At 45.4% G+C, this 25375-nt stretch overlaps 3 protein-coding genes across 4 annotated transcripts in view; 2 read left to right on the plus strand and 1 right to left on the minus strand.

The window, feature by feature from the left end:
- On the plus strand, window positions 1-17378 carry LOC130382716 (CTTNBP2 N-terminal-like protein). The gene is made up of 5 exons (XM_056590601.1): window positions 1-157; window positions 2295-2402; window positions 12056-12307; window positions 12884-12991; window positions 14317-17378. The coding sequence occupies exons 1-5, from the start codon at window positions 152-154 to the stop codon at window positions 15688-15690; spliced, it is 1848 nt and encodes a 615-aa protein (XP_056446576.1). The 5' UTR covers window positions 1-151; the 3' UTR covers window positions 15691-17378.
- LOC130382736 (F-actin-capping protein subunit alpha-1-like) lies at window positions 17263-22933 on the minus strand. Its single transcript, XM_056590623.1, has 12 exons — window positions 22744-22933; window positions 22505-22613; window positions 21678-21780; window positions 20784-20847; window positions 20621-20672; window positions 20419-20482; window positions 20137-20343; window positions 19746-19825; window positions 19507-19585; window positions 19273-19344; window positions 19060-19122; window positions 17263-18703 (listed from the first exon to the last, which is right to left on the minus strand). Exons 3-12 carry the CDS (start codon window positions 21714-21716, stop codon window positions 18563-18565), a joined length of 861 nt encoding a protein of 286 aa, XP_056446598.1. The 5' UTR covers window positions 21717-21780; window positions 22505-22613; window positions 22744-22933; the 3' UTR covers window positions 17263-18562.
- apeh (acylaminoacyl-peptide hydrolase) overlaps window positions 22080-25375 on the plus strand; it is a 9391-nt gene continuing 6095 nt past the window's right edge. Inside the window, exons 1-12 of one of the 2 annotated variants that reach the window (XM_056590591.1) lie at window positions 22080-22379; window positions 22841-22970; window positions 23086-23212; window positions 23306-23393; window positions 23558-23633; window positions 23764-23855; window positions 24049-24126; window positions 24374-24511; window positions 24630-24721; window positions 24835-24875; window positions 24994-25115; window positions 25267-25327. In XM_056590591.1, coding sequence (XP_056446566.1) covers window positions 22368-22379; window positions 22841-22970; window positions 23086-23212; window positions 23306-23393; window positions 23558-23633; window positions 23764-23855; window positions 24049-24126; window positions 24374-24511; window positions 24630-24721; window positions 24835-24875; window positions 24994-25115; window positions 25267-25327 — 1057 coding nt within the window. In that variant the 5' untranslated portion in view covers window positions 22080-22367. The other variant, XM_056590584.1, reaches the window with a different exon arrangement.

Genomic DNA, 25375 nt, shown 5'->3' on the forward strand with positions numbered 1-25375 from the left:
ATAGGCTGTCTATCTTGTCGATGGATGGCTGTTGTGCGTACTATCCTCGCGAGTCGAGAGCACTGATTGTGCTACCGGGGTTGCCTTAATTCACATAAGTGGTGGTGGAGGCTCGTTTTTGGGATTTGGAAACTTGATGCAGCTATAGCGCATGAAGGTATGTTTATTTTGAAGACTATCTATACAATCGTTGCTGTGGAGTAGCACACATGATCATGTAATAACAAAGAAAATTTTCAAAGTATGTCATCAAATTGTACGCGTGCGTCTCCTGTCTTGCACCAATCTTTGTCGGCGTGTTAAACTTTGGCACAGCGAAATGTCTTCAACGTTTATAAATGCGTAAAACGGCCTAAATGTGCCAAACGAGTTTTTTGGTCAGGCCTTATTGCTGTGTGAATGATTTAGCTTCCAGGTGCACGTTGATCTATTAACATCTCTGTGGGTGTGACTTCATTAATGGGCTATTAGGCTAGATTGATGTGGGCCTAAAATCAATTTCAAGCGCTTGTTCTGTTCTATAGCTTAATTGTGTTCCTGCTCATTCAGAATGACTGCTTAATAAAAGGAAATTGTACTTAGGTGGCAGGTGAATCCCACTGAACAGGCACTTCGAGACTGATGGACGGTGCAATCCCACCTGAACGGAAATTCATTCTTACTCTTTAAAGAACACAAAAGCATGTTAAAAAGTCATTGCATCATGGCTTAGAGAGATGGACAAAATATACAGAAAACGACACACACACACACACACACACACACACACACACACACACACACACACACACACACACACACACACACACACACACACACACACACACACACACACACACACACACACACACACACACACACACACACACACACACACACACACACACAGTGCATACCAGTTGGGTAAAGTGTGATACGATTCCTGTGGTGTTTGCATCCCAGGAATGTCAATTTCATTTTCTTAGTTTTCAAGAGAAGCCCAGTGCAAATAGGCAACCATTTTATTTCTCCTGCATAAAGTTTCAGATGTGATGCCATTTCAATGTATATCTGACTATATCTACCTCCAAATTACAAGATTCACCCTAAGGTCCAAGTTATTGGTTTAACCACAAATAGATCCAACATACACCTGTAAGTACTGAATTTCTGTTTATGACATGAGTCCATCACTCTTAATACATGGTGATAACAAGATGACCGTTCCTTGCTGATATTCAGGGTGATGTACCCCAGAATGCTGAGGGATTTCCAAAGGAAGCCTTTCTAGATGTCTGGCACCAACAAGTATTCTTTGCACTTCTATGTCATTATCCTTGCCATTGAAGAGTAGAAGCTGCTCTGAGAATGATCAAAAATATTTTTTTGAATATATTATAGCGAGATATATGTTTGTTAGACCTGTATATTATACATGTACATGATGTATGCTAACCACATATTTGCAGCATCATAACTTTGCATTTTTGGGTTCATCTTCCCGCTCTTGTCCTTTGCCCCACAGCCCCACAAGAGATTAAAAAAGTGAGAGCCAATGTATGGGCAAAAAGGGAGCTTACTGTTTTGCAAGCTGTGATTTGTCTGGACCATGTGTACTCAAGAGGCCTGAGACACATGGTAAGAGAGATGTTAAGAGCCAGGGGGTAAGAAGTCCTTAGTATTCAGATCAGAGCGCAAACCACAGCAGACAGGGTGGCTCAGGAGGACACCACGGTTTTGAGGAGGACAACCATCCCCAGTCTTGTCCCGGGGGACCTCACGTTCAGATATGCTAATGACTTCCTGTTTATAACCCAGAGCGCAGACTCCCTGAAAGGCCACAGATGGCACCCCAGGGGGCAGCTGTACCGTCCATCCCACAATGGCCCCACTCCTCCGTTCATTAAAAACACACTCTCTTGAAGCCTGTCCACAGTCACTGGCTGAGTGCTGTATGGCGGAAGGTTGCATTCATAGGGGGATTTAAAAGCACATTTATGATACTGATATAATTTACATAACCTTTATTATGTTCTAAAACTGGTATTTTTAATTAGCAAATCATCAAATCATTAATTATATCAGCATCTGGACATCAGGTCCTTATTTTACTGTAATAATTACATGTAAAGTTTTGCAAACAAGAGCTTTATTACAGTATAATTAATTTGTTATGTATTGCACGTTGAAGTGTGATATTATGGCAAAACGGATTCAGATCTTCCCCTTCTCGCAATCTGTTGGTTGACTGTCTCTCTTTTTAGGTCGTCTCTCTCGTGTGGAATTTGACTGTCTGTCTCTGACCCTGTGTGCAGGAGGAGATGATGAACGTGGAGGCTCTGAGCAGGGCAGAGCTCCTCACCCTGCTGAGCATCCTGGAAGGGGAGCTGGAGGCCCAGGACGTGGTGGTCCATGCCCTCAGGGTAAGTGGCTCCCTACGCCCCAAAACGGACAGGACATGAAGCCTCACATAGACAGGCTCTCACAAACAAAACTAGCGCCATCTCGGTGAGCCTCCCCTTTCTGTGTTTTCGGACGTCTTATTCCGTCCATGAGTAAAGTTGTACAATAGTTGACCTTTGTTTGAACACATTTTTTTTCTTTCATAGCAGTATGCAAACCTCTTGAATGGCTCATGTCCATAAGGATAGCTTCAAAATGAACAACAAAGAAGAATGGCATGCAGTCTGCATGAGCTCATATGTTAAAAAAGTCGGGAACCGGAAGGTGAGGAAACATTGTCAGCAAGGACAATGGAAGCCATTCTGTTGACCCAGGCCAGTGACGGCTGTAAACCTGACCTTAAGGTCTTTTATTTTTCATACAAACATATAACACTCTAGAGACGTTATTTCCTAGAGTGCAGATGAATCATATGTACCCTTTGCCCTGTGTTTGGGAGAAAACAATTGCAATGGTATGCTCTTTAGCGTTCAAGTGGATGATAAGGCTTAACCCATCAGTTGATTCCTGTTTGTGTCCCCAAGAGAACTCAGTTGTTCCCTCTCTGCGATGAATTGTTTAGAATGAAGTTGTACGTCAAGTGAAAACTGATGTCATTCAGGGCTTTGGGAAAAACAGTTCAACCGTGCCGTGCTCAGACACATCTCTAATGGCGGCTGTCCAGATCTGACTCATTCAGTACTTGACCAAAAACTCACTACGCAGCGCACTTAGGAGTGCCACACAATTGCCCCGGGGACAAACTGTCTGACTTCTAGCTCGTCCTTACTGCTATACACAGCCAGCACACACTCCCCCCTCCCCTCTTGCTTCCAACACACACACACACACACAGACACAGACACAGACACAGACACAGTCACACACACACACACACACACACACACACACACACACACACACACACACACACACACACACACACACACACACACACACACACACACACACACACACACACACACACACACACACACACAATGTTTACAGGGAAGTGGATGTAGAGACTTTTAAACCCCAATCACTAACTTCCCTTACCTCCACTTGGCCGGGGGACTGGGTGATTACTGCCGCTGATTTTCTTCTAATGGGGAGAGGTGGTGCCCTTCCATGATGCCATTTTTGTTTGAAGCTTTAATCATTAATTCTTCCATTGCAATATCTACTTAAATAATCTCAATGTGATATTTGAGACATGCTGTGATCCTAGTCGTGTATTTAGTGGCTCTTCACAATCTTTACTTACTTACTGCTTTGCTCCTCTATTCTTGCCTTGGTATGCCACACACTGCTGTTGTTTTGCTCCAACTGTACTTTCTCTTATTACCAATTTTATTTTCTCGTCCTGTGAACCAATGTGAATGGCTTAAAAAAAGGAGACCTTTTTCTTCCCATGCCCCTCCTCCACATATAATTAAACTCCTGGGGAGAACCATTTATGAAGAAGCAGCTGGCATGGGATCGACATGTCACGTGTAGAGAACATTGGTTATATTTGAATGAGCCTATTCCGGTCACATCTAAACTGCCTCATTTGGACACAGCCCTTTAACAGGTGACGTTGTTTTAAACATAACACCTGAAAAAATTGCCAAGTAAGTGGTTGAATTGGAATAGAACAGATGTATGGATAAACAGCCCCTAAGTTCCCTGAGCAAAACATGTTTTGTTACACATACTATATCCTCCCAGGGCAATGCACTTTGGATGCCTAGAGGTTGCTAGGGACGACACCATTCAGCCATGGGGAAACGGTCTCTGAACCAAGCCTTCTCGGCGGCATGGCACCTCCAGTGCACTTTGACCAATCCCTTTTCACAATGTCTGGTTACTTATTAGATGGTAACGACTAAGGGCAGACGTCTCCTCAACTATATGATGCCATTGTGTCCTTACTACACAAATAGTCATCCGTTGGGTATCGGATAGCTGCAATCACCGCAGGGGATGTTCCTGAGAATGACCTCATACAGGTGCAGCATTCCAACGTATTCCTATCGTGTGTGTGTGTGTGTGTGTGTGTGTGTGTGTGTGTGTGTGTGTGTGTGTGTGTGTGTGTGTGTGTGTGTGTGTGTGTGTGTGTGTGTGTGTGTGTGTGGCGTACTGCTACAATATCTACAAAAAATAGATCCCCACCTTCTGGTTCATAATTGTGCTGGTCATCGATTCTTGTCATGATTCGTTAAATAGGAGTGACTATACTTTTGCCTTTATAATTCACCAAACCCCTAGAATGATATGATAGAGATGATAAAATGATGGAAAGGATAGATGCGGTATACGCTCTCACTCTCTCTATCAGTTGTCTGACGTCCTTCTCTCACTCGGGAATAGGAAGCCTTGTCAATACGAGCTTGGCATTAAGCAGTGATTGTGAAGTGGAGAAATAAATTGATAGGTTGCTCTCAAACATACTTCTGAGTCAAGTTTAGTTAACAACCGAGGAACATGCTTTTGCACTATGTGGTTGAAATGTGGAATGCCTGCTTCGTTTTTCCATCTGATGTAACACTCAATGGTTCAATCTATTTTTAACCTGATGGCATGTTTCCATACTCCATAAACAATAGCTTGAGCAGTGTTTTGTGCAGATAAGATTGCATATCTGTGCTGCTATGACAGCAGTATTGGCCAAGTATGGCCATATATAGTCCCTATCTGCAAATATAATTTGAGCATTTCATCGCCTGTGTAGTAAGTTAGCACTGCAGACACATTCAGTCTGTAACACAACGCTGTCCCATACACACCCTGAAGCATCAGCAACCACAGCGTTGACCTTTAGCTTTCGATCAGGGAGCACACTCCACACACACACATCCATCATGGTCAGACACACTGCACCACAATACGTCACATGGTGCAATGTTTATTCTGGCCGAGTCAGGGACCACACCTCTGTGATGCGGGTTAGGGATTCTGGGGTCTTATTCTAGCGGAGTAAGGGACCACTCCTCTGAGATTGGCTAGGGATTTTAAGGTCAGGCCTGGGACTGCCCGAAGATCCGCCCCTAAACTGCTATTTGCTCTGAGCAAATACAGCACTTGAATAATTGAAGTCAGGTGAAACCAGGACAATGCCTTATCCACAATCTTTGATCCTTCAGCAAAGATAACACTTTAATTTAGAGATGCCCGATATTATCGGCCCATCGATATTATCGGCCCGATATTAGCATAAAAATGTAATATCGGTCAATATCGGTATCGGATTTTTTTTGAAAAAAAAATAAAAATATAAAAAAAATAAACATGGCACTTTTCCCTTAAATTAAGTTGAAGTATTTTTCTTATTTTGCACAGACAATGTTAACATTTGGAAAGCCTTGTTGCATTCAAGAATGCATCCAGTGGGGCATCACAATAACATTAAGCATGTTGTGTTAATTCCACAACAGGAGATATGTAATGTTACCTAAATTAGGTTTGAGGAAAAATAACCCAAATATCGACATCGGTATCGGAATCGAAAATTTAGAGTTGGACAATATCGCATATCGGATATCGGCAAAAAAGCCAATATCGGACATCCCTACTTTAATTATATGTAATTAATTCAACTCACTGACAATGTTTATATTTGTGTTGGACTGTCACGTTGGCGATATACCATATATATTTTCTTTTGTAATAATTGTAATTACCAGATTCTTATCTGCATTTCAGCACCATCCTATCCAAACCAAATGTTATTGCTAATAAATCACTGCTGACGTTAAATCTGTTAAATGGAACTGCTGTACTACATGGTTGTTCTTACTGGCTAACAGAGTGGAAGAAATTAAATAGCCTGCCATCAGTTATCAGTGAGTGATATGCGCTGTGATTATATCTGTTCGGGTGGCCTGCACCTGCCTTTGTATTAGCCATTTTTATCCGGTCTATTATGATTAATTATGATTAACGATTTCTTACAAATCAACTCTTCCCTGATTCGCTTGGGGAATCCATCCTGCTGGTCTACCGCAGGTGCATGAAACCAAACCCTTATCAACGGATGAGCGACGTAGGGAGGGAGGGGGAAAGAGAGGAAGGGCTCGTTCTTTAGGTTGGCTTCAAAATCCTCACTGCTCTTTCGTGTTCTCTCTCTTCACAACTCTCAGACCTATCCTACAGCCTACATTTTAATGTTCCATGGCGGGTTGCTAGAAGTAAGCATGGTCACTTTAAGCACTTGCAATGCAAGTCAGCATGGTAATTGATAGCACCCGCCATGCTTACACGAGCATTGGAACCGTTAACAGGCCACCCGCCATGTTAACAAACATGGCTACAGTTAACAGCGGCCATGCTTACAGTAACGTGGTTACCGTTAGCACCTGCCATGCTAACAGCGCCAGGTTAACAATCAGTAGGCGTGGTTACTCCTAGCACCCACCACGCTAACAGTAAGCATGGTTATCATTAGTACGCCACCCGCCAGGCTAACAATCAGTAAGCGTGGTTATTCTAAGCGCCGGTCACGCTAACAGTAAGCATGGTTACCATTAGAACGACACCCGTCATTCTAACACAGACACGCTAGCGGTTACCGTTTGCATTTAGCATTGCTTGGAAGGTACTGCCCTAGGACGGACCAGTAAGTCTTTGGTGTCTGCCTCTTATCTATGCGGCGTCACGGCTTTAGTGTGTGGGTGGAGGGTGTGGTGGCCGCGGCTCTGACAGTAAGCTGAGCACATTGATGTGTACTTACTGACTCCTTATCTCTACCCCCTCTGTCACACTTGTGCAATTTAGGAAGTGGTCAGTAACCTAAGGGCCTAAGGTGCCCATTCACACAAACGCAAACCCTCTTGCGGCAATATTTTACAATGTTTACTATATAAAGCTTGTGTTTTCCTGGTTTGCGTTGGAGTTTGATCAGGGGTAGACGAAGGCTTCAGAGACGATGACGTTCGGTTGCTATGACACTGCCATGACACTGACACAAGCTTGCGCTCGAGACTGAGACGCTCATCTAAACAAACATGGCAGGTGAATGAATGATTCTCTGTGCAATTTACTTATGTATCTTCAGTTACAACTCGTCATACTGTTTAATACATATTCGTTACTCCAACGCCGATGGCGAGCTCTTAACTTGCTGTGCTTAAGCGATGGGAAAAAAACGCAAAGACGCCAGTTCAAACTGTAGTGACGCAGATCACGTGCCTTAAATCTAAACAGAGAGGTGTGGCGGGAGACGCGTAACAATGACAACGACTGTTTGCCAAAATCATTTCAGTGTGGAACGTGAATGCAAAACCTTCCGTAAACGATATGATAACAATAGTGTCGACGGAGATCGTTTTTCATTGCAAATGTGCATTTTTACATTTACCCGGGTTAATGTAGACAGGGTCTTACTCTTAATCTCCCAAATAGAATAAAGTGGAAGCATACAACATTCATGTAATTAAAGTCCTGTGAGTTAGTGCCTGATGAGGATCTTAAGACAACAAGGTACCGTACAATTTCCGTTGTCATGAGGACATACTTCATGGGGAGGGTGTGACCACACCCTCCCCAGACTCTCTTAACAACAGTGGTCATGGGGCTAATCATTGAGATTGTGTCCTTCCAGTTCTCAGGTCCCCAAAGAGCACGGACTGCAGACATATCTATTCCTAAACTTAGCCAAGACAGTGCTAAGGAATGGGTGGCTTCAATTGGTTCTGTTGTGGAATCTTTTATAGTGGAGTGACGAGTACGGTATTAGCCGCCATGTAGGGCTTGCCTTTTGAAATAAGTGGCAGATGAATAGGGTTTTGTTGTTACTGGCAGGAAATGCCAGGGCAAGATTAGCGTGAGATCTCGGTGAGTTTATTTGGCGAGGAGGCGTGGCCCTATGCACAATTCTCGGAAAATGCACATTTTGTGTTCTACTTTTTTATTATTGGTAACGTCTCACTTTCGGTTTATCACTATGGCCTCTTGTTCTCTGGGTCAAGAAACGACTCAAACTGCATAGAACGGGTCCTGTAGCCGTTCTACCACTACTGCTGAATGGAATGTGGCTGATAGGAAACTCTTTTCAGACATGGCAGCTTTCTGTAAACAGGAAACTGCTTGGGAGTCATGGGCATCGCCCCACGCACCATGTATTGCCTGGAGTATTATTGCACTATTCAACTCTCAGAGCTTAGACACCCTACAGACAGATAGGAAGAGAGGGGCAAACATCGGGGCATGAATGGTACCTGGGGGGAAGGATAACATAGGGGCCAAAGGGGTCGACTCTCAGCCAAAAGGTACTTGGTTCCATCCCCGGTTTCGTAGTAGGAATCCTTGAACAAGAAGCTAAAACCCACTTGCTCATTAATGACATGATTCTGTAAACAATGTAGTCGCCTTGGAATAGAGCATCTGCTAAATGACTAAATGACAATACTGAGTATTAACTGGACTGCCTTCCTTTCTATCTGCGCAACCCATTGAATAATGGTGAAACGAAAGCTGAAGAGATGGGCAGGTCACCTTTAGCCCACACAAGTTCTTCCTGAACTAGAAAAGGCCAATCATTGTTGCTACTAAGAACCTTCGTATGTGTTTTAAACTTTGACTGAGCATTGTTACTTGAAAAAGGGTAATTTAATGCCCTCACCTGTGGATGTGGGGAAGATGTGTGTAACACAATCAGGCCTGGTTCAATAGAAGGAGCATTTTCAGATCTGACAGGCCTGGTCATGTGGACCAGTCTCTGCATCTGTGTACTCTCTACCCAGAGGTGGATTAGTTCACTAGGGCTGCAGACTGTTCCCACGTACCCCTAAGCCAGCTGTTCATGCCAAATACCCTACGTTCAAGGAGAGTGTGGAGGGACACACCAGAGTCTCTGTGTCTCACCCTCTCTCTCTCTCTGTCTCTTTGTGTGGCTCTCTTTCATTCTCTCGTTCACACATCACAGTCACACACAAATCAATCAGTCCATTTATAGTGTTTTTATGTTATCTACCCAAACAATATTGATTAGTCTGGGAAAAGGACTTGTGTAACAAGATAACGTGCTGGCCCTTTTCCGAATCACACTGAGGTAACCAAACCCCCCCCCCCCCCCCCCACCCACACACACACACACACACACACACACACACACACACACACACACACACACACACACACACACACACACACACACACACACACACACACACACACACACACACACACACACACACACACACACACAGAGAGAGGAGGACAAGACCGGACATGGCGGCTAAATCGAACAAATCTCTCTGAATGGGTTTTACTGACTGACTCATTCTGTCCCCCAGACTACAGCTAAAATGGAGTAAAAAAGCACTTTGACTAAACAAAGGATCTTAGGCGGCCTCTGGGGGCCCACTGATTTTGCTGAAAGAAATAGAAAACGTTTCAGGAAATATACACGACACAGTGACTACAAAACGCAATTTATTGGAAAGCAAATTTGCGAAGGTCCCTTGGTTAAAATGCAAAGTAGCCTTTGAATCTGAGTACCCTGGGTTATACAGGATAAATACATATCTTTGCTGGTTTATTTGCTGACTGCATATGTTGCACAGTAATCAGTCATCCGTTGACGAGAGGATGGGGGAGCCTTCCAGAGAGGATGTGTTCGCTGTGCCTTTTTTTAGCGGACTGCACACTCTGTCATTAGAACCAGAGTTAGGCCCAGGAGACTGTGGGACCCAACCTTAGGCCAAGGCTGCAAGAAACACACACACACACACACACACACACACACACACACACACACACACACACACACACACACACACACACACACACACACACACACTGGACAGGCCTTTCTCTCCGGCCGCTTTGGTCCGTTTAACCTCTTATTAAAATCGCCATGCAGCCATTCATTGAACCTGAAAACCAAAACAAAATGTCCCGATTTCCAGAGTCAAGGCCTTAAACACCCACACCCACAAGCACCAAAACACACAGACTAATGTATCCTCACAACAGGCTTTCACCTTCCCATGCACCCCGTCTTTAGGAACTAAAAGGGACCTAAGGAGAAAGACTAACGCACACAAACACAGACCAGTGCTCGCTCTCACACTGGGTCAGGCATGCAGACAATGCAAGGGGCCTAAGGAATGGAGGCCGTGTCTTTGTGTGAGCCCTGTAATCTCCTCACTCACAGGGCCAGCTCCTTTGTTCAGTGCAAGGAGAGACTCGATTGTATGGCTCCATAATAATGCCCCAAGAGACTGTGTGTGTGTGTGTGTGTGTGTGTGTGTGTGTGTGTGTGTGTGTGTGTGTGTGTGTGTGTGTGTGTGTGTGTGTGTGGAATTCATGCATATTTACGTGTAGCCTAGACAGAAAGTGAGTGTAAGATGAGATGATGGCGATCGGGATGGTGGTGTTGATGAGGATGAGGAGGGTGATGGTGATCATCGGGGTGATGATGATGATGATGTTGATGTTGAGGAGACAGTGATGATGATGAGGCTGATGAAGGTGATGATGTGTGGCAGTATAAAAAAAAGCAGTGCCCCGTGCAAGGTGTCTTGGCAGCCCATTCACTTCTCCTATTCACATCTCCACGGCCATCTACCTCCATGGTAGCCAGGCCGACACAGAGTGTAAGCCAGCTGAGCATGTGCATTCCTCAGGCCTGCACGTCCATCACAGAGCAAATGAGATCCGCTGCTGACAGATCCCAGCCGCAAGGCAAGGGTCAGCTCGGTCCTATCGTGTTTCCTTCCATTTTTCCTCATTCCTTTACATATGGGTCTCAACAAACCTTCTGGGTAAAACTTTTGGGAAGTTCGCAACGGAGGCAGCAAAAGTCAACACCCTTAAAACCCTTAAAGTGATTTATTTGCATCATTCCATCATTCCAGCATTGCGGATTTTGTGTGTGTGTGTGTGTGTGTGTGTGTGTGTGTGTGTGTGTGTGTGTGTGTGTGCGCGCCTGTGCCTCAAAAGCCTTGTATATCCCCCTGTTGTATCCCCAGAGAAAGCTGAACATCTGCCCCTAGCGGGGGTTGGACGGCCTGGGGTCACATGTTTGTGTTTAGGATGCAAGAAAACCATCTGCTTGTGCTTGCACTGTGTGTGTCTTACACACACACATACACACACACATACACACACACATACACACACACACACACACACACACACACACACACACACACACACACACACACACACACACACACACACACACACACACACACACACACACACACACACACACACACACACACACACACACACACACACACACACACATTGGGATTTCGGAATTTTAAAGCATTTTTAAAACAGTGTGAAAAATGAACTTCATCAAGTATCTATGGCAATCCACACCCACTGCTACACAAACACACCTGCAGTTAAATGGTCACGATCATACCTGCTCCCAGAGGAGAGCTCCTCCTCTTCTCCCCGCGGGACAGAAAGAGCCTCCACCCAAACCCTAGCTGACTATCGCTTCCTCCTTTAGCAGCAGCCCCGAGCTAGTCTTAATGCATGTCTTTATGCCTGTCAATCCGTCTGTCCGTCTCTCTGCCTGCCTATCCATCTGTCTGTTTTGTCTTTCTCTGTCGGTCCGTCCGTCTGTCCGTCCTTAAAAAATCAACGACGATGAGTAGCAACTCTTTTGGGACGGTGTGTGTGTGCGTTTCAGGCCCAGCACAGGGACTCGTTCATCCAGGAGCGCTACGGCCAGTATGACCTCAGCGACCCCTTCCTGGCCCTGCAGCGGGACAACGAGGGGGTGGAGCGCCAGGAGGCCCAGGCCCAGCCCCACGGGCGGCCCCGGGCGGGGGCGGTGGGGCCCAACCCTCGGGCCGTGCTCAAGCTGGTCATGGCGCACTGCAAGAGGATGCAGGAGAGGATGATGGGGCAGCTGGCTGCGGCGGAGATGCGGCACCGGAGGGTAAAACACATCAACGTATTGATCTGCCTCGTTCGTTTTTTTATTGCAGCACCGGCTAGCCCTGCAGCCAGACGTTATGGCTTTATAGTGGGGGTGGCAAAATGGGAGGAGGGAACAAGGAAAAGGTTAGATGATTAACACGCATTGGAGTACAGAGGCACACCCCCTAAGTATTCTTTACACGTGAGAGACGGTTCCGCCCAACCACCCAGGGCCCGGCCCAGCTCTTTGTGTCCTCCCGTCACCAGGACCTGTTCAACATGCGTTTGCGTGCACTTCTTTGTAAGCCGCGGTCATATTGTTTACGCATCAGACAATGTCCACACATGCCTATCTCTGGGAAATAGGCCACAAGGCAGAGGACGGGGAAACAGAGCTTCATTGAGCCAAAGCTTCCGGTGTGTTGAAGAGAAGCGTTGGCTTGTTGTTCCAGTCGGCCCTGTGAGAACGCAAAATCTTGTTATGTGTCAAGCAGGCCGAGGTGTAAAGCAGGCCGCACTGGTTCATGAAAAAAAGTGCGTTGTGAAAAGTGAATCTCTTTCATGTGATTGATTGATTGGTCGGTGTGACTAACAGGTGATATCAGACCTGGAGGGAGAGAAGCGTCGACATGCCCATGATTTGGCACAGAGTGATGATGTCGGCGCTGTGTTGCAGAGCGAGCGAGACAAGCTGCTTCAGCAGGTGCGTGTGTTTGTGAAAAATCAATGCAGGATGGAATCGACAGCGGGAGTTGACAGGTACGCAAATCGTAAAAAAAAAAGGAGATGAGGTGAAAAACAACATTCTTGCTGGCAGTGGCGCACATCTGTGTGGAATAGACTTGGGGCCCCTGTGGTCCTTTGTAGTCCGGTTCTGTGTCCCGCCACCACCTGTCTTCCCTGTTCCCCTTTCACACATTGCTGCTTTAATTTGATTTAAGACCCAGTCGCTGAACAGAGCAACATACTGGACCTCTTTGTCGAAGTCAGCAGGATGGATCTGGCTCGGATCGCTTAAACGCGGCTCACACACAAACACACACACGCACACAGACACACATAAAAAGACAAGCATGTATACACACACACACACACACACGTGCACAAAAATTTACACACACACACACACATACACACACACACACACACACACACACACATACACACACACACACACACACACACACACACACACACACACACACACACACACACACACACACACACACACACACACACACACACACACACACAGTGTATCATGCAATCCCAATTCCAACATGCAACCCCACTTCCAAAGGAAACAGGAGGGGAAGACACCATTGTTCACTTGACCAGCAGCCATAGGGTTTAATGGATACAGGAAAGCCTTGGATAATGACCAACACACACAAACACCCTCACTGTCCCACACATGACATCCTGAGGGTCCCTGTTCTTCTAAAAAAGAGTCTTCCAGCCTTCCTGCCTCGTGTTCTTTTTTTATTGCACATTAAGGCAGCAGTGGGTTCTGTTTAGTCATTCATCACATCCAGTACTACATTGTACTACATGTTTTGCTACCTCATCAGAATTTTTAGAGCTACTAACTCACCGGGTGGTAAAAGTAATCAAACAAGGCTTACGCAAGAACAACATGTTTGAGTCCAGGCTGGCATCAGATACATTTGGGTGTGTCCAAGACAGAAAGAACACCGCCTTAAAAAGAACCTTGGACAGAAGTCTTGTTTTCAGCCAAGACTCTTTTCAGGGCTAGATTTTGGCACCCATATACACACTATATACACACCATCTCGACTCCAGGCAATAATTTGTGTCAAATATTAATCCAAGTATGATCACTGCCTATCAGGCATTGTAAATAAGGGCTCTGTCGCCCCCCTGTGGTACGTAATGGATAAGTCGCCACTTTGAACCCGTTTATTCTGGCTTAATCATCACGGTTAACTATGAACGCTACGATGCTAACGCTACATGTACAACCAGCGGCGCCCTCGTCCCTGACGCCTTCTGTCTGCCCTCCTCCAGCTGGAGGCGGAGCGCGCCACGGTGCACAGCCTGGAGAGGGAGCGGGCGGCGGCGGCCGGCTGGGCCGAGGAGTCCCTGTCCCAGCAGCGGCAGCTCTCCGCCGCCCTGAGCGACGAGCTGCAGAAGGCCAGCGGCCGGGCGCAGGAGGAGGCGCAGCGGGCGGCGGAGCTGCACGCCCGGCTCCAGGAGGAGAGCGGGGCGCTGGAGGGCCTCCGGGCCGCGCTGGAGGGCGAGCGGGCCCGGGCGGCCCGGCTGGAGGCCCGGGCCGAGAGCGAGGCGGCCCGCTGCGACGCGGAGCGGGAGCGGGCGGCGGCGGCGCTGCAGAGGGAGGAGGAGAGGAGCGTCGAGCTGGAGAGACAGCTGGAGGAGCTGAGGAGGCGCCTGGACGAGCGGGGCGGCGGAGGAGGAGGAGGAGAGGGAGGCGACGAGGGGGACGGGGACGGGAGGGAGGCCGCGGGGGGGATCGAGCAGTTGGCGCCCAAGGCGCCGGCGGTCTGCGCCGCCGTTCAGACGGAGCCCGACGGAGAGCCGAGCGTCTCTTCCCAAACCGACCAGGTGTCAAAGGTCAACGGACACCGCGCCCCGAAAGGCGCAGAGTGTCCCCCGGAGGGGAAAGCGCCGGAGAACGGTGCGGCGGTGGAGAACGGCGTCGCGGCCGCTCCACCCTCGCCCCTCCCCCCTTCGCCCCTCCCCCCTTCGCCTCACCTCGTCCCACACTCGCCCTCCAGCACGGCGTCCTCCTCTCTCTCCTCCTCCCCCGTATCCTCCCCCGTGCTGGCCAAGCGTCTGGGCAGCCCGGGCTTCCACCAGCCCCCGCATCAGTCCCCCTACCAGGCCAGCGTCACCCAGCGCTTCCAGGCGGCCCGGCACAAGTTCCAGAGCCAGGCGGAGCAGGAGCAGCAGCAGCAGCTGAGCGGCGGCTGCGCCCCGCTGTCTCCCCGGGACCTGTCGCCGACCACCACGCCCGTCCCGCCCCCGCCGGAGAACAGCAGTGCCAAGCAGCTGGCACGCAACACCGTCACCCAGGTGCTGTCCCGCTTCACCAGCCAGCAGGCCGGGGTCAAGCTGGCCCCGATCAGCAGCTCCCCGTTCGGGACGGACTACCGCAACCTGGCTAGCTCGCCCAGCGGGGGGCGGTCCCCGTCGTCGGGGCCCCTGTCCCCGGGGATCCGCTCGCCCCTCACCCCTCGCTCGGAGAGGACTTACCCGCCGCCCATCCCCCCCAAGAGGCCGGGAATGAGTCCGACCCCCGGCTCCCCCGGCCCCTGTGCCCGGGGCAGCGTCTTCCCAGAATTGACGGGTAACTGTGGGCCGAACGGCAACGGGCCGGAAGGATCCAAAGAGCCGGACTTGGTGTGTTCGTCCAGCAGCTGAGGCACTGCGCCTTCAAGGCCAACAGGCACCTGTTCGGTGTGAGTCTGACCCGAGTCAAGTCCGTAAAGAAACCTATTCATCTGCTAAAAGGTTTGTTTGTTTGTTTGTTTTTTTATGGTTCTTTAAGTTAAGGCTTAATTATGGTTCCACGTCGACGCAACGCAAGGGAGTTTAAGGACCCATTACATCCTTGCGTACCCTCCTTGCGTACACAGCAAGGGCCTGACGGGTGCCTCCCAAAAATGTTAACCTTGCTTCGAGGCAATGCAGCAGAAGGGGTTGTGATTAGTCTGCTTAATAAAACCCAACGCAGAACCGAAACAGGGTAACGACTTTGTCGGAAGTGTCTGTGTGGTCATTGCGTTGCGTCGACGTGGAATCAAAACTGAACCTTTACACTGATGGTCTTCTACGTAAGCAACTCAACTTAATTTGGTCGGTTTGAATGGATTTTTATGCTATTCTTTCTGCTACACGTTCTGTTTTGGTTTACTTAAGAATCGAAAAAGTGCTTTTTATACTGCTTTGAATTAGTTATTTTCTGGATTATTTTATGACAATATGTGATTTCATACTTTGATTTATGTTTATTTTATGAAACCTTGCAATATATTTGTTGCTCAACATATCAACCCTATGAAATTGAAGTGTTTATTAACTGTATGATCAAGCCCAAAGCCTGCAGAAATCTTAAACTGGATCTGGCTTTATTAGTAATTGTGGTTCTAATTGACATCGTTCTTCTTATTCAGAATCTTCTTAGTGTTCACTGTACAATTAAAGATGAGCATAGGAAATGTGCTGTAGGTGTAGCCTACGTTGGCTCATATTTTTTTATACAACCTAACTACTGCTTTTAAGTTACTACTGACATGTAACTTCAATTTTGTTTTGTTTATTGTAATGACCCTGATGCAACTTTTCGGAAATGGGTCATTACAACACAAGATTATGAACACTTTCCTGTAAATAATTTAGTTCACAGAATTCTCTTAATGTAATTAATGGCATGAATTCATGTGTATGCCCCATTTAATTTCAACCCCATTAGTCATGAATACACTGAATCTTTTATTGAGAACACTTTTGCACTATGCTTTTAAATGTAATGTAAATAGTAATTTTGGTATTCAGGGATACTGTTCTTCCTTTAAACCAAAAGGGACGAACCCCCTTTTATATGCTGTTTGGATAATCCACAGATTTCTGTAGTTTCTATCAAACACCTCGACAATTGTCTATTTCAAACACTTCTTTAATCTATTGTTGTATTTGCTATAATTAAATAAAATATGTAAAATAATATTGTCCATTAATTTGAACATCAATCAAGTTATGAACTGTAATATTTTATGTTGGTATGACAAAAAGATCAGTCTACATCAGACTACTCTGTGATGCATGTTATGAATCAGAAAAATGTAAGCAGATATAAGCATAATATCCTCTGCTTGAGAGTATGAGGATAAATATGAACGCTACGATGCTAACGCTAAACGTACAAACACCGGCGCCCTCGTCCCTGACGCCCCGCTGGGACAAGGTGATGAAGTAAATGTCGAGTACAGCCCATCTTGATCGATCCATTTATTTGCTGAACAGAATGGGGAGGTACAGTATTTAACTTTGTGACTGCTCGGCACACAGCTTACTATATAGTGTGAGGGTTGAACACAGCATATACAGCTAAAATGTAACACATTTTTTAACCGTTGATCTGGCCTTTCACCATACATGGTAAAACTGCACGTTCACTTGGCATAGATTTACACAAGAAACTCTTATTGGTTAAACACAGTTTGCAGTGGGATATTTTAAGACTCAAAACGGAAGCTAGTGTATTAAAATATAGATTTGCATACATGGGAGGGATTATGGAGTTCTTTACCATAGGAAAGAGATTTTGGCAAATAAATCTTGGTAAATGTTTCCCTTCAACAAAGGAAAAGCTTTGCAGCAATAAAGGTTACACTGCCAAGGTATGAGAGAGAGAAGCACATGGATGGTGGATTTGAGGCAGAGGAGCCTTCACTGTACTTCTGCCCTCACAGTGCTTGCAGGCCGTGGATGGAAAATGCATAGAGCAGAGAAGTAAGAAACACAACACATGTAAAAACCCTTCCTCTGCCCCCGCGGATGCCAACAAACACTGACCATGCTGTGCAGGGAGAGAGCTTCGCTAAAGGTCTGCCTGCTACAGATGAAAGAAAATTCTATAATTCCATCAGAAAAGAGTCAATTTGATCAACACTGTCTAACTGATCCATCTCCATTATGCTATGATAGGAGGTTTAGGACAGGTTGAGATGCTCAGTTTCAAATTTTCATGTCAAACAACAAGCTTTCCCATTCCTCAGTTGGTTTTTCCAATAATAAATAAACTTTGATAATAATTCCTGTTCAAAATAACAAACTGTGGTAACAGGAGTTTGTGCTTACAATTAACAGCTGCCCTGCAAGATACTTTCTAATAATGCTTTTGTAACATGAGCAACCGTTGACTATCTAATTCTTGGCAGATTATTCTGATTCCCTTCAACCAGAGAATCATCTTTAATTATTTTTTTATGTAGCAGTCCCGAGCCACTCCCTTTACACTGACTCTAGTCGTCTCCCCTTCCACGTAGATGCACAGAAACTTCTCCAACAACACTGATGTTATCCAAAACCACAGTTCCCTTACAATAGATGGATACCTGTGCCAAACAGTCTGAAAATCTGGTGATTATCATTGATTTTTTTTTGTGTGTTTTTCTTGTATTCCTTGCCCCATACTGATGTATATTTGCTTTGGTTAGTCCTTGAACATATCTAGATGCATTGTGGCCCAGGAGAGTGTCCATCTCTCGGGCCAGAGCCTGCCTTCACTGCGCTAAGCGTTCTGCATCTCCTTGCCGATCTTGTAGCTCAGGATCTTGTTCCAGTCGATTTTGGTGCGCGTGACCGGCAGCTGGCGGCGCAGGGCCTTGAAGGTGGTGTCCGACATGGTCTGGTAATTCTCGCTGATCGCGGTCTGGAGATTGTAACACAAGGCCTTTAGCACAGATGATATTTCATGCAAGCACGGTCGACTATCAAATGCAAGTTCTGTATGCGCCCAATTTTAGTCATCACCAGTCACCAGATGAAAAAAACCCTTCCCAATAGTTTCATGACCAATGCATTCTGCTTCTCTTTTGGTCTGACAAAACCTGGCTTTTGAGAAGGCACAACCAATGTGCAATGTCATTCTGGACTTAGTATTTCCCCACTGACAGCCTTTATGATAACGGCACAGATAGGAAACAGAAGCACCTACACAGAATGCCAATACAGTAATAAAGAATGAAAAACCCAAAGGAATTCTTCAAATGTGCTTTGTTCACTCACCTGGTAATCATTTTCAGCATTCTCAATGATGTCAACAAATTCCTTAGCAGTCTGGTTTTCATTCTTAAATGTGAAAAAATATATATATTATCACACCAACAGAGGAATTCAAGTACGCGTTTGAGCCCACAAAACATTAACCATAATTCATTACTAAATAAAAATCCATTCCTTATGCGCGTCTGTAGGCGAATGGGTGAATCATCAACTCACAGTAACAGGGATTGATTCTTCCACTTCCTTGTGGCTCACCAACTGCACATTACCATCTTCATAGTAGTGCACCTAGGGGAGGGGAACAATAGTTTCAGTTTTTTTTTTAATCTTTTCAACTAAAACAAGTATGGAGATTAAAATTATCAGCAATGGGGATGCAATTGCAATGGGTAAAATGAACATGATTTTGAAGCGCCAATACTAATACGTGAGTTTGTTTGTTTAAATTACCTGGATTTTCAGCACTCCCACCACATGGGCCGTGGACTGACCGAGGGTGAGCTTCCATTCTGACCTACAGCGCCCGTTCCTGTGTCAAAAGCATCCGTGAGGAGCTCTTATTTTACACTAATGAAACACGCCATTGATTGTAATCATGCAAATATAAATGGAAGAACAAAGGTGAATATAGTTAAGTGTTATATTGCATGCATGTCAATTGCCCAGGATAAAGAGGAAGAACACAATACCAAAAGTTCTTAGGTTGAAACTGATGACCCTCGATGCAAGCAATGATTGTTTGCTGGCCATCAACAGTTTTCCCATACACCTAGAGAACAAAAATAATAATGGCATTAACATCGTCCATAATCTAAATAGAGTTGAACACTACGGAATAAATACAATGTTGAAATGATAGGAACAATGGAAATGACACAATATTATTTTTAAGTATACTTTAGAATAGAGAACAACAAGATTCATTATCTCTTCTGGAAATTAATTGTATTAATAAGTGTTAATAACAAACACATTTCCAACCTGCTTTTATTGCATAGGTTTTACCATCAACTGCAGCTTTTGGGACATTGCAACCACCCCTCTCCAACGGTATGAAGTGCAACGTGTATCATGAGTTACCGTGCACACTCCACTAGGGTAGTGTTCTTTGACGTAGGCACACAGGGCTGAATCACAGGCATCTCTCCAGCTTCTCAAGGCCGTCTCGTCCTCACACGGCTGCACATCGCTCACTTCTTTCCTCAGATGGTCAAAGCGAAATGACAGATTGTTACGGGGGTCCAAGAAACGCCCCTGACCCAAGTCGCCGTGTTCGGTGATCAGAACCTTGAAAGAGATGACAGGAGAAGGTTGAGAACGGTCGTTCTAGGATACAGATTTATCTAGAAGGAAGAAACCTACCGGTTCATCGTAGCCCTCTAGTTTGGCAGGGGTGAACTGATCCATATTGTACTGGGCAAAGGAGCTACGGAAATAGTAATTGAATACTGTCCATTAGGCCTGACTGAGAGTGTGAAAAAGAATGTGTCCCATCGACTCTGAGGGCTCTGAAGCCAACAGAGTAAACCAACCAGGCAGCTAATGCTAAATGAGCAATACTTACTGGGACGCTCCCTCCCTGAGCAGGTTGTCGTTGTTGAGGAGAAGCCGGACATCTGTCAACACATAAGAAAGAAATACCCTCAAGCATTCCCTTGCTTTTCTGTTACAAGTCTAAGAGAGTACCCTGACAATAATGACTGAATTATGGAACAGTAGGCTCTCACCATTGAAGACTTCATTGAACTCTCCTGGGGGAGCATGAGTTACAAAGTTTGCCGCAATTCGGACCTATAAAAAGGAGTTGAAATAGATAACGGAATCTGCAATAATAATTTCCAGCACGTTTTGGCATTTAACGCCCAATCATTAAAGCAATAAAGTCATCCAATTCCTGGAAATGTATGCAACAACAATTAGTCAGTGAAGGGAGAATAGTTGTGTTGATTCAGACTTTAAATACCTGTGTTTAGGGAGATTAGACTAGATATCTTGATACAGACATCACATGACAGTGTTTGACTGTAGGTTAGACTAGTTATCTTCATATACAGAAAAAAATAACAGGTTACGGTAGGTTAGACTTCAAACAAGGTAGTTCAGACCTCGCACAACTGTGTGTAACATAGATGAGCTGTAGCTCACACTCCCATCTCTACTTGTAATAAGTCTATCTTTGGGAATCACAGTCAGCTGTTTCAAGAGCCGAGGCCAAGTTTGGTGATCAAACCGTCAAACTGCAACCGATCCGTTTGACCCACTAAACCTCGTTACAGTCCTAACGGTAGCTGGCTCCAAGTTAACGGTGCATTTAAAAAGGTTATATCGAGGGTGGCATAATGCAGACACATATGTGCATACGAGAGGGTTCAATTCTAAAAAGCTGTGTAGAAAGCAGCACCTTGATTAAGCCGTATAGCCATCTAAATGCTTTATTCTGTAGATGGAAGACGTTAGCGCTGAGCTAACGCTAGCTGACAACAATACGTTAAAATGTTAGTACTACGAAGGTTAAAGAAGATAGTATCTACCAACAACATCCCCTGTAATTTATTTTACAATAAAAATAATACATGAAGCACGAAATGCACATTTAGCGAGTAATAAAATAGTGTTAAAACCTTCTCCTCATCTGACAGCGGCTCCTCAAAGTCCGCCATCTTGGCTCTTTGTGACCCCACCCACCACCCGACACGTCTGGTGCTGCGCCGCTGCTTGTTTACCCTGTAGCAAAATAAAGAAAGATTATTAAAAAAGCCGATGTTGAATATTTATCGCCGATGTTGATGCTTCATGACAAAGTATTTTAATGTGCAGGGTGGGGGCGGGGGGAAGATAAAGACAACATTAAATATTAAAAAAAATAATAAAACAAAAAGCAACAGAGGGCGCCAAACGCTAGATGTTGGCAAAGCTATTTTCGTAGCCAAACAAATGTATATAGACGGCGCATTGGCCTTCGATTGTACGTCGACGTCGCCGCCATATTTGAGAGGGCAAGACTGGCCTCTAAACAAATGAGAAGTAAAAGGGGGGTAACATTGGTCAATCGGTTGTCATTTGTTAACATAACCGTGCTTGTCATTAAAAAAAATTATAGCTCCACCTTTTACGCATACTTAATACAGGCTGTCTTTCCTCTCAAATATGGAGGCGACATTGACGTATCGACATAATGGTCAAAGCAGTCGATGCGTTTATCTATGGCTGTAGAAACACCACTAGCACAACTAGTGGACAACTACAGTAGCTGCACGTAGACAACAGCCGTCTGCACACACTAGTGGCAACCAAAACACTTGCCTATCACCATGGCGTCACAGGTAAGTGACAGTACATATGGATGTCATTAAATGTGGATATTTGATAATAAACAAATAGTAATCTCTCAGAAGGCCATGAACGAATAAATTCAGAGAGCGAACGAAATATGAGCGACCGTTGTTACCTTATTGCATTGGACAAATCCCGTAAAACTTAAGTCAGCGTCTCATGTGTAGCTACGTAAGCCGTAAAGTGTGTTGGATTGGACGGCTGTAGGAAGTTCCTGGTCAAGCCTGAAGAAAACATACCGTGAATATGAAATCTATGACATTAACCCTTACTGGTTAGTTCACCTAGCCGATAACGGCTTGCTAGCCATCAACAACAAACTATTAGCAAAGAGTAGCTTGATCGTTAGCCTACTTTCGTGCCCCAGTCCACTATGAATAGGTCATTGTTTTTTGTAAGGCATTTGTTGTCAATGAGCCGCCATGTGAGTTCCTCTGCTGCGTGTTGTCAGGTGATAACCAGCCCAGATGAGATCTGCAAACTCTACAGAAAGCTCAGCCTGTTCCCTGCTCTGAGTAGAGCAGACGTGGGACCCGTAATCACGTCCCAGTATGGTGGGAAGTACAGTAACATTTACACAGGTACGCGTTTAATGTCTGTGTATGTAACCAATAGTATAGGACATTATTATCGTATTAATATATTATTATATTATTTTAGGTAAACATTAACATCGTTATGCATGTTCTTCTATAGAGTGGAGCCAGTGTGACCTGGAGAGGAATGAGAATGTTAAGTTTTGCAAACAATACATTGTTTTCCATGATGAAAAGACGGTCGTATACTCTGGACCTTCAGGAAACTGCACTGAAATCAAGGGAGAGTACGTTATATTTACAGTTCCTAATTCCTAATTGACCAGTTCCCACACCGCAGTTCCACCTAATGTGATCTCTAATGTGCTTGTCCTGCTAAGGGTGCTGAGTAGAGATTCTCCATCTGGAGAGATGAGGGCAGTGGTGAGAGAATGCTCTGTCAAAGGAGAGGAGAAACAGTTTCTGGAGGTAAGAAGATGTCTGCTCTTGGTCGTTCTCTTTATTTCTATTGAACTTTCTCTCAAAAAACTTTTGATGCTGAGTTGTACTTTCCCATTTTTTACCTAATTTTATGTGAAACAAAAGTAGAGGGGTTGATCACCTCTGCCCTCTGCCACTATGTGCCCTATCAGATCTGGAGTAAGAACATTAAGGCCAAGAGCATTGACTTGACTGCACTGAAAAAACATGGCAAGGTTTACGAGGATGGTAAGAGATCTCTTCAAACATTTGTTTTCTATATATTTTTTAATGTTATTTTCGTCTGACCTACAGAAACAAAAATACAGAAGATATATTCACGTTTCAGTTGCCCCTCTACCATAATGTGTCTCCATAGAACAATTTGGTTGCCTGGTGTGGTCTCACTCCGAGACCCATCTCCTCTATGTGGCAGAAAGGAAGAGGCCTAAGGCTGAATCATTCTTCCAGGTCTGTAAGCACCATTGGGGGTACACCTTTCACTAATTTAACAAGTAATTATTATCATGTTATATTATTTTAGAGCTGTATATAACAGGCTATTAATGAGCACTGGAGTAAATTAATAGTACATATGTTTTCTTAAATTTAAAATGTATTCTTTCTTTGTTCTTTGTTCTTTATTGAAACTGTGTGTTTGTAGACAGAGTCTCCTGAGTCATCCTCTACAGGGGATGAGGATGAGATGGGCACAAAACTGGAGACTAAGGAGAAAACTAAGGTGGGTCTCTTGCAAGTCATGCTAACAAAAACCACACCCTCATTTTCCTCCATTGTCTGGTGAGTGGGACACCTTTAGATCACATGATTACTGTTTATTCAGGATGTGCTTTCCCTGCTGCTCCTCTAGGGGAAGCAGTTTGTCTTCTATGAAGACTAGGGGGAGGCCCTGGTTGGCAAGAGCTTGACATTCTTAGATCACATGATTACTTTTTATTCAGAATGTGCTTTCCCTGCTGCTCCTCTAGGGGACGCAGTTTGTATTCTATGAAGACTGGGGGGAGGCTCTGGTTGGCAAGAGCTGCCCTGTTCTCTGTGTGTTGGACATTGAAGGAAACAACATCTCTGTGCTGGATGGCGTGCCTGAGGACATCTCGCCCGGACAGGTTCATTTGCTACAGTTCTGATCCAGGAGCATGTCCGGAATATTATTCTTAATGTTGCTTCTATATTAATCACCAAGGTGCACATCAAGATCACCACTCTCCCTTTCTCCTTCCCCAGGCCTTTTGGGCTCCAGGGGATACAGGTGTGGTCTTTGTTGGCTGGCGGCACAAGCCCTTCAGACTTGGCCTGAAATACTGTCCCAACAGACAGTGAGAACACATGATTATAATACTAGTGATAAACGCAGCCGTTGTTTCTGTGGGCTTTGCAGAAAATGAAACCTGTTGAGTTTTAATGGTCGTGCAATATTTTCTACTCTCAGGTCCTCTTTGTTTTATGTGGACCTTACTGGTGGGATGTGCGGTGAGTGCTTCTCAGTTTCACTTCTCAGTTAGCCCTGCTTTTTCTCCTGATAGAGGCTTGAGAACTGTTGTCCATACTGTCTGTTTGTCTGTCTGGGCGTGTGCATTGTCTCCTTCAGAACAATTGTCATCTGGCGACAGTGCAGTGTGCTCCCCCAGGCTCAGTCCAGACCAGTGTAGGATCGTCTACTTAGAGTGTGGCATCTTTGGACCCCACATGCAGTGCAGCAGGTTGTGTATGGTAAGACACACATGCCCCCTTGTGGAACCAATGCACCTGATCTCCTATTTGATGGTAGACCAAGTCTTTATAAATGGATGATGGTAGCATAACAATTATTTCTTCCCGCCATATATGAATACATTCTACATGTGTGCTGTTTGGTTTGCAGTATGACTGGTACACCAAGAAGTCCTCAGTGGTGGTGGATGTAGTGAAGAGACCTGGAGAGGGTGAGGGACATTTGACAAGCCATGCAATGCTGTAATTGGCTCCTATTA

This window comes from Gadus chalcogrammus, chromosome 1 (genome assembly GCF_026213295.1).
Source record: "Gadus chalcogrammus isolate NIFS_2021 chromosome 1, NIFS_Gcha_1.0, whole genome shotgun sequence".
Classification (NCBI taxonomy): Eukaryota; Metazoa; Chordata; class Actinopteri; order Gadiformes; family Gadidae; genus Gadus; species Gadus chalcogrammus.

Bases quoted from the DNA above. Each gene is read 5' to 3' on its own strand.
- LOC130382736 (XM_056590623.1), bottom strand. From the start codon at position 21,716: ATGGCGGACTTTGAGGAGCCGCTGTCAGATGAGGAGAAG. The intron at 20,344-20,418 runs GTAGGTTTCTTC...ATCTCTTTCAAG, and splicing joins TAGAGGGCTACGATGAACCG to GTTCTGATCACCGAACACGG. The intron at 19,345-19,506 runs GTAATTTAAACA...CCCCTCCCCTAG, and splicing joins TGGGAGTGCTGAAAATCCAG to GTGCACTACTATGAAGATGG.
- LOC130382716 (XM_056590601.1), top strand. The intron at 2,403-12,055 runs GTAAGTGGCTCC...TGTGCGTTTCAG, and splicing joins TGGTGGTCCATGCCCTCAGG to GCCCAGCACAGGGACTCGTT. The intron at 12,992-14,316 runs GTGCGTGTGTTT...GCCCTCCTCCAG, and splicing joins GAGACAAGCTGCTTCAGCAG to CTGGAGGCGGAGCGCGCCAC.